Raw genomic sequence first — 21,558 nt, 5'->3', positions numbered from 1 at the left:
TCGCCCCTCCTCTCTGCTCCCCCTTCCCCCCTTTCCCTTCTTAAAACCACAAGGTTGCTGAATCCAGTTTGTGGTTCTGCTTCAGGGGAAGTAACAGGGGTCATTAGGGGCAACTGGCTGTCTATGACTAACCTCCTCAGGCCAACCAAAGTGCTTGCTAATTTGACAGACATCACAAAGGTCTCTTTGAAAGTGAACCTAAAATAAGTATCTAAGGAAAATGAGCAAAATCTACAAGGCACTTCCTAGAGAGAAATATACCCAACATGTCACATTTACATGGAAAGCATGTCACATGTGTATGAGTAATCTACATGCATTTGTGTACGTGTGAGTGTGCATGCAGAGTCAGGATGCATTTACACACAGAAACATGGATGAATCTCAAAAGCAGTGTGCTACAGACTAAGTCTTACATCAGAGAGCATATAGTGTAAGATTCGTGTACAGAAGGTCCTAGAACAAGTACAAACTAATCTATGGTTTAGTATGGTTTAGATCTATGGTTTAGAAATCAGAAGAGTAACTGTGTGGGGGTGGGCTGGGCTGCGGGTTTACTGAAAAGGGACATGAGGAAACTTCCCAGAATGATGGTATGTCCCATATCGTGATGGAAGCTGGCCATGGAGTTTGCATAGGTCATAGGTACCACTCATGGGTGGTACACTTAAGACTTGAAAACTTCATTGTGCATAAATGTTACCCAACATTTGGATAAACATCTTGTTACCCAAGACGGATAAGCAGATCATAAAGTCTAGCTAATGACACACATGCTAAACCTACACGAGACAGAGTGTGTTTATTTCTTCAAATCACTTCAAAATCCACCAAAAAGGAATAAGATAGATTAACGGATAGATACAGGGGTGGAGAGGTGAATAAACACGATAAAGCCAGTAGTGTGAAATGCAAATTAAAGAACTTAGGTGCTGAGTCTGAGGGTGTTTGCTATAAAATTCACTCAATTTCTCTGCATGTTTGCAAATTTTCATAATAAAATGTGGGAGTAGGAGGAAAGATACCTAAAGGCAAGAGTCTTGAGACTAACTGGGGAGAAAGAAGATACAAAATTGTAACAACAATGACATTGTGGCATTGAAAAGACAACAATTTTAGGTTCATTATTGTGTGCCCTTGGGAACCATTGATCCACCGGGCACCACATTCTTTGTCCTGGGTCCCATTAAAGGAAACATCCTTCGGTGAGCTACAAACACACAGTGATTCCTGCAGACAGGTCAATATTCTGCATCAAACTTGGGTCAATAATGAAGACACTCAGAGAGATGGGTACATCTGTGTTCCACCTTCCATTCCTTTAAACTCAGTATCAAATTATAATTTAACTTAATAGGTCTCCTATGTGTGGTTAAATGGTGCAGACAGTAGGGAAACTTTGTTTCTGGAATATGGAAGGACAGTTGCCCTTGGGACATGGATCACCGTCTTTCTGGATGAGTTGACCTACTCATCAAAGACTTGTTCAAAGAGCAGACCCACCGTGGTAAGGAGAGACCTGAGCAGAGAATAAGTCCAGCTTCTTCCCCACTTCTCACCGCCCCTTACTTCTCCTTCCTTCACCCACTGACATCCACTCTGCACACCCAACCTTGCACATGCAGTGTGAAGACCTAAATCTCTATCGTTGGTGACTTTTCATGGATTTTCCCAGGACAGTCAATTAAGATTGCAGCATAAGTGAAATTCCCATTTCCCAAGAAAGATCCATTGGGAAATGGAGGCTGATGCTAACAGGATGTTCATGTGCCCAACATGTATGCTTTGAAAATTAATAATATTTTTACTTTCTACCTAGCTATTATAATATTAATACAGTCAGACTGACTTTACTCTCCTCCTAGAGAGTAAAGTCATGCCCAAGCCAGTGCATGAGTGATAACCACATCCTCCTGCGTATAACTGAGGCTTTGGGTGCAGGAACCCTGAGCACACGGTGGGTGCTCCAGAAATGGGCATCAAATCACAGTTGGATATGTGCTTTGTGCTAAGCTTCTTTATTTTAATATTTATTTGTGTATTTCTTTGGTTGTGCCAGGTCATAGTTGCAGTGCACAGGATCTTTTATTGTAGCATGCAGGATCTTAAGTTGTGGCATTCAAAGTCTTAGTTGCAGCATGTGGGGTCTTGGTCCCTGACCAGAGATTGAACCTTGGCCCCCTGCGTTGGGAGCATGGACTCTTAGCCACGGGACCACAAGGGAAGTCCCTTGTGCCAAGTTCTTCACACATTTTATCTCGTTGACTCTCCACGGCAACCCTCTCTGTTTGTGCAGTGAGTTACCCTCACTTTGCAGGGGAGGAAACTGAGGCTTGGAGAGGTTAAATGACTGGCCCAGGGCCCCACAGCCCATGGATGTCAAAGCAGGATGCCTCTCCAGGTCTGTGGGACCCTGGACCACATCCCTGACTCCACTCAGAAGTACTTTACAATTATAAAACGTGGACATCCCTTCTCTTCTGGTTCTCGCAATGACTCTGAGGCAGGGTGGGTACTCCAAGTGCCTATTTCGTGACTTGGACCCCAGTCCCACACTCCTGCCAATGTGGCCTGACCTGCTAGGTTGCAGCCTGTTCTCTTCCATTCCTCGGCCCGGTGTATCGGCCTGACATCCCATTGTAGACATGGGGCTAGGGAGCAAGGCCTTGGCCGGGATGGACAAGCCACTGAGCTGGGTTCATGTCCACTTCTTTCTGAGTCAGCTTCTAAAATAGGCAGCTAATCTTTAATTCAGGGATTTTATTGTTCTATGATAGACACTTCAGTCACACTAATGGTCTCACACTATATCAGGAACCACAGAAGCGCCAGTGTGATAACCCAGATGTGGACTCATTTAACCTTACTGTCCAAGATGAAAACCTTGTCTGCCCAGGCCAATCCCAGGGGAGGCAAACTGGAGGGTGGCCATCAGCCCACTTGCCGTGGGGAGCACCCAGGTGGAAGAACTAACAGGCTTACTGTCCAGATTCTCAAGTGTGCGCTGGTTGGTGGGAGCCACAATAAGCGGGTCAACTCAGACATGCTTTCCCCCAGCCCTCCGCCACACCATCGGCTGTGTCCTGGGAGCCTGTTTAAAACGTCTGAGGCCTAGGAGACTCTGGGGAGAGAGGTCAAGCCCTCCCCAGGCCACATCCTAGCCCAAAGCTCCCAGAGGCCGTCCCAGGCCTGAGAGCATCCTAGTCAGGGTCAGAGGGTGGAAGGGAGAGGCAGTCAGCGCCCTGAGATCTTGCCCTCAGCTGCTCTGGGTCAGCCTGGCTGCTGAGGGGGAAGGGATTAGGAGGGCAAGGTCAGAGTCACTGACAGGACACTCTGAAATAAGGGGTTAGTCCAGACCAGGGGGTTTCAAGCATTTTCATTTCAATTTATTTTTATGATTGATTGATTGATTTTTTTACTTTTTGGCCTCACCACCTGGCATGCAGGATCTTAGTTCCCCCACCAGGGATCAAGTCCACACCCCTTGCAGTGGAAGCGAGAAGTCTTAATGGTTGGACCACCAAGGAAGTCCCTCAAGCATTTTTAGAGAATAAATATTGATTCTTCTCTTAAGATCCCTAAGGATCTTTCTAGTGACAAAGATAACATAGCCACCATTTATTGTTGCTGAGTCACTAAACCATGTCCGACTCTGCAACTCCATGGACTGCAACATGCCAGGCTTCCCTGTCTTTCTTTATCTCCTGAAACCTGCTCAAACTCATGTCCATTGAGTTGATGATGCCATCCAACCATCCTATACTTTTGCTGTTTTATGAAGCTTAGTTCACTTCATGATGTGAGCATCTAAATATGCATTTTACAGATGGAGGAGAAGAGATTCACAGAATTCAGGAAACTCACCTGACATCACATAAGTTGAAAGCAACATAACGGAGACTTAGGATTTACTCTGAAACCCAAGCTCTTTCCACATTTCACCAATGATTTCACACATCCTCAACCATCCGTTATTTTTCCTACACTCCTTGCATTTACAAAGAAAAGATGCAATTTGCAAGCAGACACACCTGGGATAATTTCTACATGACTTGTGACCCTCTTAAGGTGAAAAGAGAATCGAAGTGTGTCACCTGACCAGGTGAGAACCATGAAAGTTAAACCAAGAGCTAGTGTTGTGTTAGGCACTCAGGCGACTCTCTTCGACCCCAAGACTGTAGCCCACCAGGTTCCTCTGTCCGTGGAATTCTCCAGGCAAAAACAGTGCAGTGGGTAGCCTCTCTTTTCTCCAGGGGATCTTCCTGACCCAGGGATCAAACCTGGGTCTCCCGCATTGCAGGTAATTCTTTACTGGCTAAGCCAGCCTCAGAAGACATAAGTTTAGGTTAGGATTTTTGTCTACAGGGAGTATATTGCTTTTGAAATAAGATAAGCATAAAGGAAAATTGAGACATTTGTTTTTTTAATAAGAAACGAGTTTGGGGGGGAAACCTGCTTTCTCTTCTTCCAGGGGAATGGGAGAAGTCTCTCTCGCAGTTATAAGTGGTCTTGCCTGAGCCCTGACCAGCAGAATGTGAGCAGGAGGGAGGGTCTGGTCCATAAAACCCAGCTATGAACAACCCCCCTATTCTTTCCTCTTCAAGCAGAGAAGCACAGCGACCTTGGAAACCAAGCATGAGAAGAGTGAAGCCTCAAAATGGAAATTTCAGAGCGCACAGACCACCTCTAGCAACAGGGCCACCCACAGACCAGAACCTCACATGAGAAAGAAACTTCTTTTGTGTTAAACCCCCAAGTCTGAAGGACTTACTTGTTACAGCAGCTGCTGTTGCCCTAATTCAGTAAAGAACTTGATAAAAATTGAAGAGCAGATCACAATGGGTTTCCAAGGTGTTCCACTTAAGAATGTCCACAGCTATTGTTTGAATCATTATGAAAATTATAACTGCAGAGAGAAGTTAGAGCTAGTCCAATGAAGTATACATTTTAAGACTTTTAAAAATAATCTTAGTTGTTTCCTGGGTTCAAACTCAGGAATAAAACATTAAGGCGATTGAAAATTGTCATTCCTCATATTCTGGAAATATTTGGTTAAAGAAAATATAGTATTAAAATTAACTTCATCTGTTTCCTTTTATGGTTTTAATGTAGCTACTAGGAATCTCAAAATTATATCTGTAGCTTGCATTATATTTCTATAGGACCATGTTTTCTAAATGATGCAAATGTCAGATTTTCTAGATAATTATCGATATGCATTGATTATCCATGTGGGACAACTAGGGGCCCTGCTCTGCTTCTGGAAAAGCCCTGTGACCTCAGACAGGTCATTCATTTTTTTCTTTATGAAAATGGTGAGAGATTTGGACCTTTCGTGCTTTGCAGATTGGTCATATCCAGTCTCATGGTATTAAACCAGCTGACCCTGATGTTATGGTTTAAACTCAAAAACAGCAGGATCCCACCCCTCCCTGTGCACATGACCTGCAGCTGAACCAGCCTTCACTTGCTTGCACATCTGAGCCTGGCCCCCAGGTTCTGTTCATGGTCCATACCTACATTTGGACTTCCCCTTGAACTGCTTCTCCCATCCTGACCTGACTTCCCTCCTCCAGGATGGTTCAGATTTGACTCTTAGACTCTGCAGTTTCTGGCCATTCCAGTAAACAGCCACCTGATCCAGTAACGACTCTTGCACAGCCCCACGGGGTCAGGGCCTGCCGGCCTCTGTCCTGAAGCAAAGGCTCAAGGTGGCTTCCCTGTGCCCAGAGACCTCAGACCCAGCAAGTCAGGCAGAGAGAAGGAACAGAGCCCTTTATCAGAAGAAAATGGAAACAGAAACAGACCTTCAGATGTCAAAAGCAAACTTATGGCTATCAACAGAAAAATGCGGGGGAAGGGATAAATCAGGAGCTTGGGATGAACATAGCGACCCTTATTATAAGATAGATAACCCACAAGGACCTACTGTACAGCACAGGGAACGCTACTCAATATTCTGTGACAACTGCATGAGAAAAGAATCTGAAAAGGGGTGTATATATGTATATGTGTAACTGAACCACTTTGTTGTACACCTGAAACTAACACATAATAGCAAACCAACTTTATTCCAATAAATTTTTTTAAAAAGGGAAATGCAGTCATCTCAGAGTGATGCCCACACCAAAGGCTCTCATTTTAAACAGCTTCCTTCTTCCCAAGTTTCTTTGAAAGAGGCACTCTGAGGAAAAGCTCATTTCCTTAAAATATCAAAGAACTAAAAACCAAAAGATGATAGATTTTTTTTTTTTCTGGAGGCAGACTGCAAAGTGTAGAATAAAATTCTGCAAAGTGTACCAACACACATTCCCAAGAACCCCTCTCTGCCACAGTTGTCTACCACCCTCAGTATTACATTTAGCTGACTTAATTTTCCATGGATCGAATGTATTCAAAGTTAAATTTCTCATAAGAGTTCATCTGAGTAAACAGTTTCAAGTGTTATTTGCCAAAAGACAATGTTTCCGGGCTCGAGATGAAATTGGCAATGTCAAGCTAAGAAAACAACCTTAAAAATTCTCAGAGGGCTGGAACGATGACAGAAAAACTAGAGCCTGGACCTCAGTCTTTTTCATACAGATCTGGAGGGAAAAATTACAAATTTTCACCAAACCAGGTCCTCAAAGGGGCAGGGGAGAATGCCATTTAAAAGAAAAATTCACACACACAAAAAATCTTAGATGTCTTTTTAATTTTATTTATTTATCTATGAAAGCACTGAGTCTTCATTGCCTCATGGGCTTTCTCTAGTTGCAGTGAGCAGGGGCTACTCATTGTGGGGGCTTCTTCTGTTGTGGAGCACAGGCTCTAGGCAGGTGGGCTCAGTAGTGGCAGCTCACAGGTTGCTCCATGGCATGTGAGATCTTCCCTGACCAGGGATCAAACCTGGGTCCCCTGCATCAGCAGGTGGAATCTTACCCACTATGGGTAGTCCCTTACATGTCTTTAAAGTGGCAGCTGTCCTATGAAAAGCGGCAGCCATATCAAGCTCGCCACACCCACAAAGATAGCACAGCCACTGTCCAGTGGGCCAGGGATCCTGGTTGTCCCCTGGACCATGATCTGGCTTCCTGGTTATCAGAGAGAGGGAGCGGGGAAGGGAGACGGGGAGGAAGGAGGGGGGAGGAGGGGAACATGGATGGCAGAGGGATAAAAGGATGGGGAGGGCAGTAGGACACAGAATTCCGGGAACACAAACCAGTGACTTACTAAGGGGAACTGGACCTGCCGTCTTAGGGGTGGAAGAGTTTGTGAGTTCCTATTCTGCACTCATGCAATGGAAGGGACAGAGGGTTAAACTAAGTCTGCTTCCCAAGTCAGGAAGCAAGCCAGCCCCGTCCCCCAACTGTTCCCACAACCAGAACACATGTCAATCCATCACCAGCCTCCCAGTCAATTTCATTCCGATGGCCTCTCCAGCCAGGGGTTCCAAGGACACAGCCTGAGAATCCCTGTGACATCAGAGGGCACCAGGCATACTTCACAACAAGAGCCAAGTTAACTCCTGCCTGTGACCCTGACACTGTGTTTCCCTTGGCCACACTGGCCCCCACACACTCAGGTCCCCACGTGGACACTCAGCGCTGGGCACAGAGGGAGCCCCGACACCATCCCTGGGATCTGTGAGTACCCTGCTCTGTGACACCATCGTGAACAGGAAGGAGGCCGGTCCAGAAGGCTGCTTCCAGCCTGCACTGGAGCTGCAGGACAGGGAGCTCTTGTTTGTTGCCACCCCCTCCCACCACTGTTGCCCCCCTGGATCTCTCCTTTCCTCCTTGCCCTGTGCCCCCCCTTTCTTGCCAACACCAACAGGTGCTGGCTTCAGCTCTTCTTAGCTGGACATCTGTTCTGCCTGTGAGCTGAGTCATTCCTGTCTCTCGATAGCATTTCACGTGCCTTATTCTTTTACACCTGTCACTCTGAGAAATGCATTCTGTGAACCAGTCAGCAATGCCACTCACAGCGAGCCAGCACCATCTCCCCCAAAACACAGCCCCAACTCCAGGGAACAGAAGCCTCCATCGCTTGGCCCTGCACAGAGCTGGACCCCAGTCCCAGAGCTGGGCTCTGTACCTTGTCTGACGCCATTCTTTCACATCCAAAGGTGTGCCCGCAGCAAGGCTGGGCTCCTAGAACTGAATCTCCTGTCTCTTGACGTCCCAGTCACCACCCGCATTCTCACTGCAAAACGACGCTGACACACCTTCGACTATAAGACCCGATCAGCAAACAGGGTTACCAGCACAGCAGTGACCCGAAGCATCCCTGCCACGCCCCCTGGGCCAGGCCCCCGCAGAAGCCCACCTCCCAGGAGACTCGCAGCTCTGGCCACACAGTAATGGCACTTAAACCTTTGACCCGGCTTTCACTTGTTGCTCACGCAGCCCCCACGTGCTTCAGTGAAGCGTACTCTTTCGACAGGGACGCTTTTATTCTCCAACTTAAGGAATATAGATTATGTCAGGTTGTAGGCTGTTTTTTGGCAGGGAAGGGTAATCTATTTTTAGTTCTTTCCAACCGTCGGAAAGGGAACCTCGATCCATCTTCCCAAAAAAAGCACAGACACACAATTTCACCTTCTGTAACCCGAGGGCTAAGGTTCTTTGGGCTGCAATGAAGATTGCATATGTCCATCTAGGCTGATGCTTAAAATGAGGCCAGCGTTTGCATGTAGGATCACTGGGTGGTTGAGCTCCCAGGCCCTTAAAGGGGGCACACTTGAGGCCCAAGACTACCACGTAAGGAAGGAAGAACCACCCCTGCCCCGCCCACAAGAGATCTGAGAACTCCGTGTCAGGGCTGACAATATGGCCACAGGCCCAGTCCATCCCATGAGCTAAAAAGTTTTTTTTTAATTTTTAAAGATTATAAAGATTATAAAAATCTTTAAAAATATAGACAGAGCACAGGCTTTGGGTTCCCTGCATCAAACAGCAAACTCTCACTGGCTCTCCACTTTACACACAGCAATGAAGATGTTTCAGCGCTGCCTGTGACAATCTAGAGAGGTGGGATGGGGAGGGAGGTTCAAGAGGGAGGCAACACATGTTTACCTATGGCTGATTCATACTGATGTGTGGCAGAAACCATCATAGTATTGTAAAGCAGTTTTCCTCTAATTAAAAATAAAATTAAATAATAAACATGTACTATAGACACAGTATCAGGTCTTCAAAGCCTAGCATATTTGCTCTCTGGCCCTTTTCAGGCAGGGTGCCTGCCGCCTGATTTAAACAAGCGGACTTCATCCATCCAGAGGCCACCTGCCTTGGCCAAAGTCTGGCTGAGCTGAGTTCTGGTCATCCCAAGTCCCTTTGATCCCCTTCTGTTAGTTTTCTCTTAAAAGTTCAAAAACATCAGAGGTAAAATGTTCTGAGGAAAGGCATATTCTATTTGTTATATCAAATATAACTGCTGACAAACGAACATCCATTTCTTCCAAGAAGCTCAACATCAGAGGTGAGGGTCTGGTTCAACACCTGTGCCTTTACTGTGACAGAAACAAGGCTCTCGATTAAAAACCAGGCAGAGAGGACTCCAGGCATCAAAGTGAAGATGACCACAGGCCATCCTCACCCACCTGCTCCTGGCTTAGTGTCCCTCAGGATGGCACCAGCATCCATATTTTAGACCAGGACTTTGACTCACCTTCTCCCCCACTGCCCAAGGAAACAAGCACAGAGGTAGAAACACATGTAAATTGTCCCCCTGGGATCTTGCCTTTGCATTTCTTAGACACCTGCCCCTAACGTCCTCAGAGTCTCTCTAGATCAGAACTCAGAGGAAAACCACAGATCCGGCTCCTCCTGGGCTATGACCACCACCAGTAGCCCCATCCCCAGTATAAAGGCCCCAGTGTGGCCACATCTTACCTGGCTCAGTGCAGTTCTTGCTGCTCCGCGGTCCTGCATCTTCTGAAGTTAGCGAGTCATTCACCTGCATTAACTTCCTCCCCACGGTCCACTGTGTGTCTTGCCCAATGAAGTCCATGAAGTTCAGGTCTGGGGAGAAAGAGACCACAGCCACACATCACTAAGAGCTAGTGTGACCCTTGCCCACGCTGGGTGCCCAGCGCCTTCAGCCATCAGCACTCAGTCCCGCCGACAGCCCTGACACCTCTGACCACTACGCTCAGCATCCTGTCTCTAATTTCAGGGGGGCTTCTCCAGGGCTGGATCCTGCCGGGCCCCCAGCGGCAGCCCTCAGCCAACGACTGCTAGGGGGCGGTGTATAAACACCTCACTGCTCCGGGGGGTGACTGAAGTGTGTGTTCTAATCCAGATTCCAGTCTACTCCACTGGGATGACTCTCCAGATGTCTTCAGGGCGACTCTCCTGATAAAGCACACTTTATTAGCTGTCATCCTGAAGGAGGAAATGGCAACCCACTCCAGTGTTCCTGCCTGGAGAATCCCATGGACAGAAGAGCCTGGTGGGCTACAGTCCATGGGATCGCAAAGAGTTGGACACAACTAAAGCAACTGAGCATGCATGCATTCCCTGTCTTAATTCTCTGCCCCCCGTGACATGCTGAGAAACGCTGAACAACCAGTTCTCTGTAGGAAAAGTCCTGATTCGTAGCCACTGGTCAATTTCCATGGTATAAATTAAATTCTCACCATGTCCAATTTCAAGCTACCAATGTGACCTCACTGAATGTGGACTTGGGAAAAGAAAGGGCCCAGTTGTGTCCACTAAGTCAGTAAGACTTGCTCCTGATCACCAGCATCTGCTTCCCAACCTGTATGTCTTTGGGAATTCCCTGGTAGTCTAGCATTTAGGACTCTGCACTTTCACTGCTGGGGCCCAGGTTCGATTCCTGGTGGCAGAACTAAGATTAACAAGCCATGTGGTGAGGCCAAAACAAAAACAAAAAAGATATTTATATTCAGTATTTCCTTGAATCACCTCCCAAATAAACTGCCTGTAATTGAACACCTGTTCAGGATCTGCTTCTCGGATCACCCAGGCTAAGACACCATGTCAACATGCCCAGAGCCTAGGCTAACGAATCCTACATAACAAGATTTCCACAAACATGAGATGAAGAGCATGAACCAGGGGAAAGTTGATCACTGAATGCATGAGTAGGGCTGAGGTCTCCGGCTGAGACGACCATGGGGATGGAAGTGTCAGGACAAAGAACAGACACCGAGGGGCACGCAGGGGACAATGTGGTGCATTCTGCTCAGGATGTGTTGAATCTGAAGTGTCCGTGGACCATCCACAGGGTGGTGTGCTGCCCGGATAATGTGGGTGCAGACACTGCAGGGCAACAGTTCAGCTACTCAGAACATCAGGAGAGCCATAAACAAGCAGAGAAGCATATAGCATGTGTATGAATGGGGTTGCCTAAGGAGAAGGAAATGGAAGAAGAAACCATGGGAAATTCAGCATTCCTCCAGAGAAAGTAGAGTCAAAGCCTTCAGCAAGAGATCATGAAGAGAAAGAAAAGAGCAAGGGAAGTGGTGTCACAGAAGGTAAGCAAAAAGAGAATTTCAAAAAGGACAGAGGTGCTAATGGCCTTGACCACTATGGACAAATCATGTAAAAAAATTTTTTTTAAAGATCATGTAGGAGAGTTGGACTGTGAAGAAAGCTGATGCCGAAAAATTGATGCTCTTGAACTGTGGTGTTGGAGAAGACTCTTGAGAGTCCCTTGGACTGCAAGAAGATCCAACTAGTCCATCCTAAAGGAGATCAGTCCTGGATGTTCATTGGAAGGACTGATGCTGAAGCTGAAACTCCAGTACTTTGGCCACCTCATGTGAAGAGTTGACTCATTGGAAAAGACCCTGATGCTGGGCGGGATTGGGGGCAGGAGGAGAAGGGGACGACAGGGGATGAGATGTCTGGATGGCATCACCGACTTGATAGACATGAGTTTGAGTAAACTCCAGGAGTTGATGATGGACAGGGAGGCCTGGCGTGCTGCAATTCATGGGGTCGCAAAGAGTCGGACATGACAGAGTGACTGAACTGAACTGAGAACAAATGTAAAATAACAACAGAGCAGGACCTCAGAGAGTCCTTGGGTTTTGGAAACAGCACACAGATGGCTCTCTCTAGTGGTTTGGAACTCAAGAAAGACATGACATGAAGCTTTGGCTACCTCTTGAGTGTCCAGAGTTGCTATGGTCAGAAAATGGATGTAAGAAAAAGACAAGAGTCTAATTCATGGAACCAGTGGCCTTTATGAAAGGCCAGAGACTGGGCCCCACCCAGCTATACCAACCTAGTATTCTGAAATGGTCAGTGAAGAGTTGAAGGTCATAATACCCTCTCCTCTATTTCCATGGTAATTCTAGTTTCTCAAATGATGTCACTTTCATTATGTAACTGGAACCTCGTGACACTGCCCTGGAAAGAAAGATGGAGCCTGATCACTCTCTCCTGGGTCCACTGCTGTCTCTCTGACACCGAATCACGGCTGGCTCAGAGTAGGTGCTCAGGAAGTTCATGCTGGAGTCACCATTCCCACTCAGTAAATGGATACGGTAAGACTTGTGGAAGCTTCTGGAAATCACAATGCATGTGGGAATCTCACCTAAGCCAACAGGACACATATAAGCCTGCAGCTCATGCCCTGAGGCCTTTTTCAATCAACTGGAATCTGTTCCCACATGTAAATTTATCAAGCAGCTAATTACAACTTTACACGTTAGCCAGAAGAGCCCCTAGGTTTAGGTTTATTCTCTCTCTCTCTCTCTCTCTCTATATATATATATATATATACACACACACACACATACATATATAGACTGTGTTTCCAAGGCAGGGGCTGTGTGTTCAACCCCTGGTTGGAGAACTAAGATCCCTTGCGCTACAGAGAGAAGAAAAAAAAAAAAAGTTGCATATGCAGCCCAACTGGAATAAACCATAACTTAAGACTGAAATACAAAATACCTACATGGTGACCAGATATATCAGTTTAACCATAATTGTGAAGACAACCCTAAAGATATTTCAAGGTCAAAGCAAGACACTTGTATAGTCTGGTTTACCTGAACGGTTAATTCTTAGGATTAAGGATAGTGACAAGCAGAGAAAAAATACTGCAAAAATTCATAAAAAAGGAATAAGGTCAGTGGCGTCAAAATTCAATAAGCAGACTTAAAACACCATATTATCCTAAACAATCTCAGAGTGTGAAGAAAGACACCTCGTTTGTCTCAGGCTGGGTTTCTACAGAAGCAGCCCCTGAGGACAGAGACTTGAGCACAGGTAGTTTACCTGGGGGCAGTGATCCCAGGAAGCACCCATGGGGGACAGGGCAATGGAACAGGGTGGGGAGCCAGCCGGTGGAGGTGTGTTTCAAGTCTGAAGCTAAAATTCATGAACTAGAGCTTGACCCCTCTGGAAAGCTCTAGGGGACAGTGTAGGTATGCAACTCAGACACCTAGAGGGTGAGGGAGCTGGGGTATTTACCCACTTGCTCTTGGTCTGCCATGGGTTGAATGAAGCCTATTCCAAGGGGACATTAATTCCCTGGCACTTCCAATCAAGATGGACTCTGGTACCCAGTAAATGGCCTTAGGTAATTAGACACAGGTGTTGAAAGTTGTACCAAAGATATGAGGACAAGTGATGCAGGCAGGATGCCAGGGGCATCGTCCCGCCTACGTGAGACCAACAGATTGACCTCTCTGCTCTCATAATCTGGGTCAAAGAATCTGCAGTCCTGAGGGGCTGCAATCGTAACATTCAGGAAGACTCCAACATTTTGCAAAGAAGCAAGAGCATCCCTTCCAGTGACTTCCAAAGTTCTTTCTCAGGCCAAATTTCCATAGTTCTGTAATTCTGAGAGAAAAGCTGATACCAATTAAGAGATGTAAAAATAAAGCCAGCTATTGTAGCAGAAAATGAGAGGATTTTTTTACACAATGATTCAATAGCTTCAGGAATTAGAGACTATTAAGGCAGTGCCTCTGGATTCCAAAATCTACAAACTTTAATCCCAACAAAAATATATTTGAGCACTGACCACTGATACACGGATGCAGAGACCAGAGTCTGAGAACATAACAGTGATGAAAAAAAAGCACTGTGTTCACTCACCTCCCTCTGAGGACCACATGTGACAATATGACACCCCATTTTCTATGTCCTCACAAAATTGCTGGAGAGGTAGGAAGGGGCAGTTGGTTCTCAGGTCAACCTTCCTCTGGAGTAAGTTACAGTAGAAGTGATCTGCCTAAACTCAGAACCAACCCATGGCCACATCTACCACCAGTTAACAGTCATCACAACAGCCATTTATTGAGTGTCTATTTTGTGCAGAGAATTTTCCATTCTTTGCTATGTTTCATCTCAACAGTCTTCTTTTAGAGCTGTTAACTCCAATTGCAAATAAGGAAAACTAAGCACAAAGAGGTTAAAAGACTTGCCCACAGTCACAGAGCAAGCAAAGAGGAACAAAACAGGGATCTGAATCCAGGTCTGGGGATCCCCAAAGGCCACCTTCTTGGCAGATCCCTGGAGAGGATGGGATCCATCTGGCCGTGTTACTCAGCTATCACAAGACAGATGCATGAGGCAGCCTGCACCTTACAACAGGTGACATCATCTCATGGGGTCTCCTTCCCCCCAAAACTCTTAGGAACAGTGATGAGGCAGGAGCATCACCAGAAAGAAAGCATCACACACATGATAGAAAATGGTCCTGAACCCCACTGGATGTAGGATGCTTGGCTCAATGTGGATTTCTCAGAGACTCAGCTGGTCTCTTAGTCACGACATGGAGGGTTACAGTCTCAGATTCAGGGAGCAGGGGCGGGTGGCCAGTGGGGAAAGCAGAAGGCTTTGGGGAGATGCCCGCTTCTCTCCCCTCCTCACCCCTGGCTTCCCTGGACTTCTCTGCTCTGCAGGGGCTGCTGCTCCATGAAGCTACGCTTGAGCAACGTCAACAAAACCCCTTGGCCCCCCTCCACCATGTTCCTGGCTCCTCCTGCCAGGCCCTGGAAGTTACAAGCTGACCTAATTAATCCAGGGTGGGGGAGGGTGAAGAGGGAGGCAGCAGGCTCACGTGTCCTGTGTCACCAGCTCCGAACAGCGGGACAGGAGTGGGCCATGGAGGTAGCTCAGCGTACCTGCTGGAGGAAAGAGGTTCCCGACACAAGACTCAAGCACAGGCATTAAAGAAAGCGTGGGGCTTGAAGCCAAGTTTCCATTACAGAGCTGTGTGCTCTCTCCCTCTCTCTCCTCCCTCCTTTCCTCCCCTCTGTGACCAGGGCCTGGAAAGCCCAAGGATACTGAGACCCAAAGAATGGGATTCCTCGGGTGCCCCAGGCCCCCCAGCTTCATCCTAGACTAAATAAATACCACACTTTGTCCTCGTCCCAAATAGGGCCCTGAGCTGGCAGAGAGGTGGGGCTACCACCACCCCATCTCCCATGGGGGGAGGACCCCTTTGAGATGAGGCTTTGCTGCAGCAGCATGAGAACTGTCCCCCAGCCTCCAGCCCATGTGCCCAACCACCATCCTGCCCCTTCTTCCTCCATGCTCTCCCCAGGGTTTCACCCCTTTCACTGGTGGGATAAAGCAGCCAGCTGGGACCCCAGCCCAGATCCAACTCCAAAGTCCAGGCGTGTGTGTCCCACCTCAGCCAGGAGCTCAGGAGCCCAGGGGAAGTGGCCGCTGGGGGTCAGCAGGCCCCCTAGATGGATCGTATTAACTCTCCCCTGCCCCAGAACCGGGACACAGCATTTCTTCTTGAAAATAGGGATGGAGAGAAACACTCTGGACAGCAAGCGGAGACGTGGAGTCTTGCAGAGAGCCTCATGCGACCCTGAGGACAGCACGTCCAGGAAACTCGGTGAACAGAACAAGAGACAGAGCCCGTGGCCACAGGGCTGGCCCCGCTGAGCTATAAATACCCCACCCTGTGGTTTACACAGCTGTCTCCACTCTGGGCGCCCCGGGTCTTCACCCCAGGGTCAAAGGCGGGTTTGCATCAGCCTGCAGCCCTGGGACCGCCTTCTGCAGACTCTCCTGCACCCTCTCCCAGAGGCCCCCCTTCCTGCCCCCCACCCACCCACCATGGTCCTCACCCTCTGTGGTTGAATGTGGGGGGAGGGCAGGGGCGGGGCTGGCCTCTGCATGAGGATCTTCACACCAACTCTGCAGCCGGAAGACAAGCTTGGCTCTGCACGGCTCTTGGTCCTTGGAAAGGAGAACAGACCATGGAGAGCTAAGAGCCCACCATACTCACCAGGAGAGGAAGAAGCCGGAGGTTTTATGGCCTGGACATTGGTCCCTCCATGGTCTCAAAGCTTTCAGAAGGACAGAGAAGGCCACGACCTCCATTTAAACCTCTCCTCTCTCTGGCATCTACATGCCCTGTCAGGCGGGTGCCCATCTCCTGCGCTCTGGTTGCGTGATGGTGATCACAGGCCAGGCTGCACTTGAAATGAATTCCAGTATCAAGGCACCACACCCCAACTTCAAGAGAGAATCCCCGTGGAAAGTTGAGGTTTCTTGGTCCCCCTGATGGGAAAGAAGGCTGAGCGCAGAAGAATTGATGCTTTTGAACTGGGGTGTTGGAGAAGACTCTTGAGAGTCACTTGGACAGCAAGGAGACCAAACCAGTCAATCCTAAAGGAAATCAATCCTGAATATTCATTGGAAGGACTGATGCCGAAACTCTAATACTTTGGCCACCTGATGCAAAGAGCTGACTCATTAGAAAAGACCCTGATGCTGGGAATGATTGAAGGCAGGAGGAAAAGGGGACGACAGAGGATGAGATGGTTGAATGGTATCACCGACTCAATGGACATGGGTTTGAGCAAGCGCCAGGAGATGGTGAAGGATAGGGGAGCCTGGTGTGCTGCGGTCCATGGGGTTGCAAAAGTTGGACATGACTGAGCAACTGAACAATTGAGGGGAAGAGGGGACAGCAACCCCTGGCCACCTGCCCCAGGGACGCGAGCCTTCCACCAATGCCTGTCCTCTGCAGGACTCCCACACACAGCACTCAGCCAGCATCAGCCAGAGCATCTCCTGGGGGCTTATGAGAAACACAGCATAGACTGGGCAGAGCCGGACTCTGCACAGGGCACAGCGGAGGCTGAGCTGCTGCTCCCAGGACCCAGTAAACAGCTTCAAGTGTTATTAGCCAAAAGACAATGCTTTCGAACATAAGATGCAGAGGGAGGCTGCAGGGCATGGGCAGAGGGTCCCTGCCCAGTGCTGCTGGGGCTACGATGGAGAACAGGAGTGAGACGCCAGGGCTCTGGGCTCGGCGGTCAGACATGTGCTGTTCAGTCGAGTCCTGCGTCCAAAGAGACCGGTCCCGTGGACAGTCCCCATGCAAATCCATCCACTGGAGGGGAATGGGCAGGTCCAGCCATCTCTCTACTGCCCCCGAAGTCCTGATGGCTGCGGTGTCTCCCCTTCCCTCCTGACTCCAACCCCTCGCAGCCCAGCCCACACACCCTCCCAACAACCACACTGTCACAGAGCTTCACTCAAACCCTCACCTGGGAGGACTGGGGAGTCATCACTGCATCCCCAGGAAAGATCCCCAGTGATTCTACATCACCCTTTGGGGGTCAGGCCCATTGATATGGGGCTAAATTTAAATGACAGACCTGGGGATTTTAGTGGCAAACCTAAAAAAGAATCCAAGTACTTGAGGTTCCTGGACAAAACCCAACGTGTGGTCCCTGAACCAGCCACCTCAGCATCCCCTGGGAGCTTGTCAGAGATGGGGAATCAGACCTCCAGGGAGGCTCTGAGTTTAAACAGGTGATTCGTGTGCATACTCGAATCTGGGTAGCTCTGCAGCCTGGTGCTGAGTTGAGTCTTTCTTTTCCCATTTGTTCACAGACAGGGACGGCTGAGCACCTTCTAGTTCCCAGGACAGCATTCAGTGTGATCTCTCCACCTCTAAGTCCCCAGGGATCGAGAAGGACCCCCTCATTGAGCACAAGCCCCTGCAGGAGACATGCTCTGGCATCCAAGATGCTAGCTGGCCGTCCTGAGAAGGCCATGCATGCATGCATGCTAAGTCGCTTCAGTCATGTCTGACTCTTTGCAAACCTATGGACTGTCACCCACCAGGTTTCTGTGTCCCTGGGGTTCTCCAGGCAAGGATACTGGAGTGGGTTGCCATGCCCTCCTCTAGGGGATCTTCCCAACCCAGGGATCCAACCAGCATCTCCCATGTCTCCTGCATTGGTAGACAGGTTCTTTACCACCAACACCATCTTGGAAGCCCCACTTCGTCCATACCTGCCTGAAAAGGCATAGGAAGATCAGGTCTAGGCAGCTGGACCTGAAAGCTTCCTCTTTTCAAAACAGCTCCGTTCTTCCCCACTGCCCTACTAACTAAAGCAAACAGGTACATTCCAAGGACCCCATGGGCTGGGCTTCTGGTTACAGGATTCACCTCCTTGGACATCTGTGGGCAGATCTGTTCCCAGCTGTGGGCTCTTGGAGAAGTGGAATCACTTTAGCTCAGTTGCTGCATCTAAAAACTGAAAGGCTTGAATAATCCCCCCACTAAAGTCCTTGAGCTCGGATTTTATAAAATATACGGTAGAGTTGTATACCCCAGGAGGATGGGCTGCATGACTTCTTAAAGAGTGGGCAGAAAACATGAGAACCCCCACAACTGTATTTCATGCCAATTTAAAAATAAGAAAAATGCATATTTAATATTTATAATGCTGGCTGACAGCAGCACCCCCACAGAGCCCACAGGCCAGCATGTCCCATAATTAACATAATAGAAGGGCACTATCAGCCTCTGCAGGTGGCAGGCAAGGGTCTTGCTTGCAGAGTGTCCAGCAAAGTGCCCTTTACATACACTCAGAGAAGCAGATTTACAGATATTGTTTGAGACAGTAAGACTTTTACACTATTTTGAAATGAGATGGGGGCATGATCATGAAATCTTTTTATACCATGTGGATGTTCATTATCATTTGGCAAAGAACTCTTTTAAACTGTTGAACTTAAAGATGAATTATGCATTTCTCCTATAAAAAGACAACAGCTACAAATATGCCGACCTTTTCTGAGACGATTGTAGCCACCAGCTAAGTATGCACTTACTAGATATTTTCAGAAAACACACACACGCACCCTTTAAGGTGACATTTTAACCATCAGGTAAAAAAGTACCTACTTTCCTAGAGAAATCTGTTCTATGCAGAGAGAATTTTGAAAACAAATATCAAGAAACTGTGTTGCCTTCCAGAAATGATAGAAATCAGCAGCATCTAAAACAATCATATTTTCCACCTTAAAACGTGGATGCAGAATTATGTTACCTGATTAAAAACATTCCACACACAAAGAGTTTCAGAGTTTTGAATCCATTTGTTAAAAATATGTAAATTCAACACCTTCTGAAAAGTAGCATGATTAATTGATTGAAACTACAAAAAGTAGGAAGTTGTGAACAAAAAGTCTTTGCATAATTGGTAGATGAGATGGAAAAATTAATGTCTTGATTTAGAAGGTATGGCTTATGATGTTTTTTCTTTCCCATTTGGATCTGTGTATCTTAGTGAACTATCTATTTCAGTTAGGACAGCCCATAAAGTCAATATTAAACTGAACCTTTAGTTAAAATAAACTGACTTTCAATTGGCTGTATCTCAAAGTATGAAACTAGTATCTTCAAAAATGATTTTAAAATATTCAATCACACTGTCCTCAATAAAATAGTACTCATAGAACATAATAGTATTAATAATCATACTACTTTAGTAAAATTGAAATGTCTTGCTCTATTTTATTCTTTGTTATTGCTCTATTATTAAATCTTTATTATTGCTCTTATTAAATCTTCAAGATTGCTCTATTACTAAATCTTTACTTTCTTCCTCAAATTTATGTTTCTTGATACATAAATCCCTTGGACAGCAAGAAGATCCAACCAGTCCATCCTAAAGGAAATCAGTCCTGAATATTCACTGGAAGGACTGATGACGAAGCTGAAACTCCAAAACTTTGGCCACCTGATGTGAAGAACTGACTCATTTGAAAAGACCCTGATGCTGGGAAAGATTGAAGGTGGGAAGAGAAGGGGACAACAGAGAGTGAAATGGTTGGATGGCATCACCGACTCAACGGAAATGAGTTTGAGTAAATGTCGGGTGTTGGCAATGTCAGAGAGGCCTGGCGTGCTGCAGTCCATGGGGTTGCAAAGAGTTGGACATGACTGAGTTGACTGAACTGAACTGATTATTAAATCTTTATTATTATTCTTATTAAATCTTTATTATTGCTCTATTACTAAATCATTATTTTCTTCCTCAAATTTATGTTTCTTGATACATAAAAATCAGGGATGGATCCAGGTTTTGTGAGGACTGAAGTTTATGTAATGTTGAGGTCCCTCTTTTAAACAGAAAAGTTTAGAAATACAAAATTAGATACAAGGCTCAAATATAAGTATATATAAAATATATATTACAATATGAGAAAGACTAGAGATCTATTCAAGAAAATTAGAGATACCAAGGGAACATTTCATGCAAAGATGAGCACAATAAAGGACAGAAATGGTATGGACCTAACTGAAGCAGAAGATATTAAGAAGAGGTGGCAAGAATACACAGAAGAACTATACAGAAAAGATCTTCATGACCCAGATAATCACGATGGTATGATCACTCACTCAGAGCCAGACAGCCTGGAATGTGAAGTCAAGTGGACCTTAGGAAGCATCACTATGAACAAAGCTAGTGGATGTGACAGAATGCCAGTTGAGCTATTTCAAATCCTAAAAGATGATGCTGTGAAAGTGCTGCACTCAATATGCCAGCAAAGTTGGAAAACTCAGCAGTGGCCACAGACCTAGAAAAGGTCAGCTTTCATTCCAATCCCAAAGAAAGGCAATGCCAAAGAATGCTCAAAACACCGCACAACTGCACTTATCTCACATGCTAGTAAAGTAATGCTCAAAATTCTCCAAGCCAGACTTCAACAGTATGTGAACTATGAACTTCCAGATGTTCAAGATGATTTTAGAAAAGGCAGAGGAACCAGAGATCAAATTGCCAACATCTGTCAGATCATCGAAAAAGCAAGAGAGTTCCAGAAAAACATCTACTTTTGCGTTATTGATGCCAAAGCCTTTGACTGTGTAGATCACAATAAACTGTTGAAAATTCTTCAAGGGATGGGTATACCAGACCACCTGACCTGCCTCTTGAGAAATCTGTATGCAGGTCAGGAAGCAACAGTTAGAACTGGACATGGAACAACAGACTGGTTCCAAATAGGGAAAGGAGTATGCCAAGGCTGTATAATGTCACCCTGCTTATTTAACTTATATGCAGAGTACATCATGCAAAATGCTGGGCTGGATGAAGCACAAGCTGGAAGCAAGATTGCCAGGAGAAATACCAATTACCTCAGATATGCAGATGACACCACCCTTATGGTTGGAAGTGAAAAAGAACTAAAGAGCCTCTTGATGAAAGTGAAAGAGGAGAGTGAAAAAGTTGGCTTAAAACTCAACATTCAGAAAACTAAGATCATGGCATCTGGTCCCATCACTTCATGGCAAATAGATGGGGAAACAGTGGAAACAGTGACA

The 21,558-nt window shown here is 46.7% G+C and overlaps 1 protein-coding gene across 1 annotated transcript in view; it reads right to left on the bottom strand.

Moving 5' to 3' along the window:
- The window catches only part of SLC24A3 (solute carrier family 24 member 3), a 422,665-nt gene that overhangs the window by 341,375 nt on the left and 59,732 nt on the right, over positions 1-21,558 (bottom strand). Inside the window, exon 2 of the mRNA XM_043478401.1 lies at positions 9,876-10,004. Coding sequence (XP_043334336.1) covers positions 9,876-10,004 — 129 coding nt within the window. The remainder of the gene's footprint in view (positions 1-9,875; positions 10,005-21,558) is intronic.

Source organism: Cervus canadensis, chromosome 10, assembly GCF_019320065.1.
Source record: "Cervus canadensis isolate Bull #8, Minnesota chromosome 10, ASM1932006v1, whole genome shotgun sequence".
NCBI classification, from domain to species: Eukaryota; Metazoa; Chordata; class Mammalia; order Artiodactyla; family Cervidae; genus Cervus; species Cervus canadensis.
This window is presented reverse-complemented; position numbering and strand designations above follow the sequence as displayed.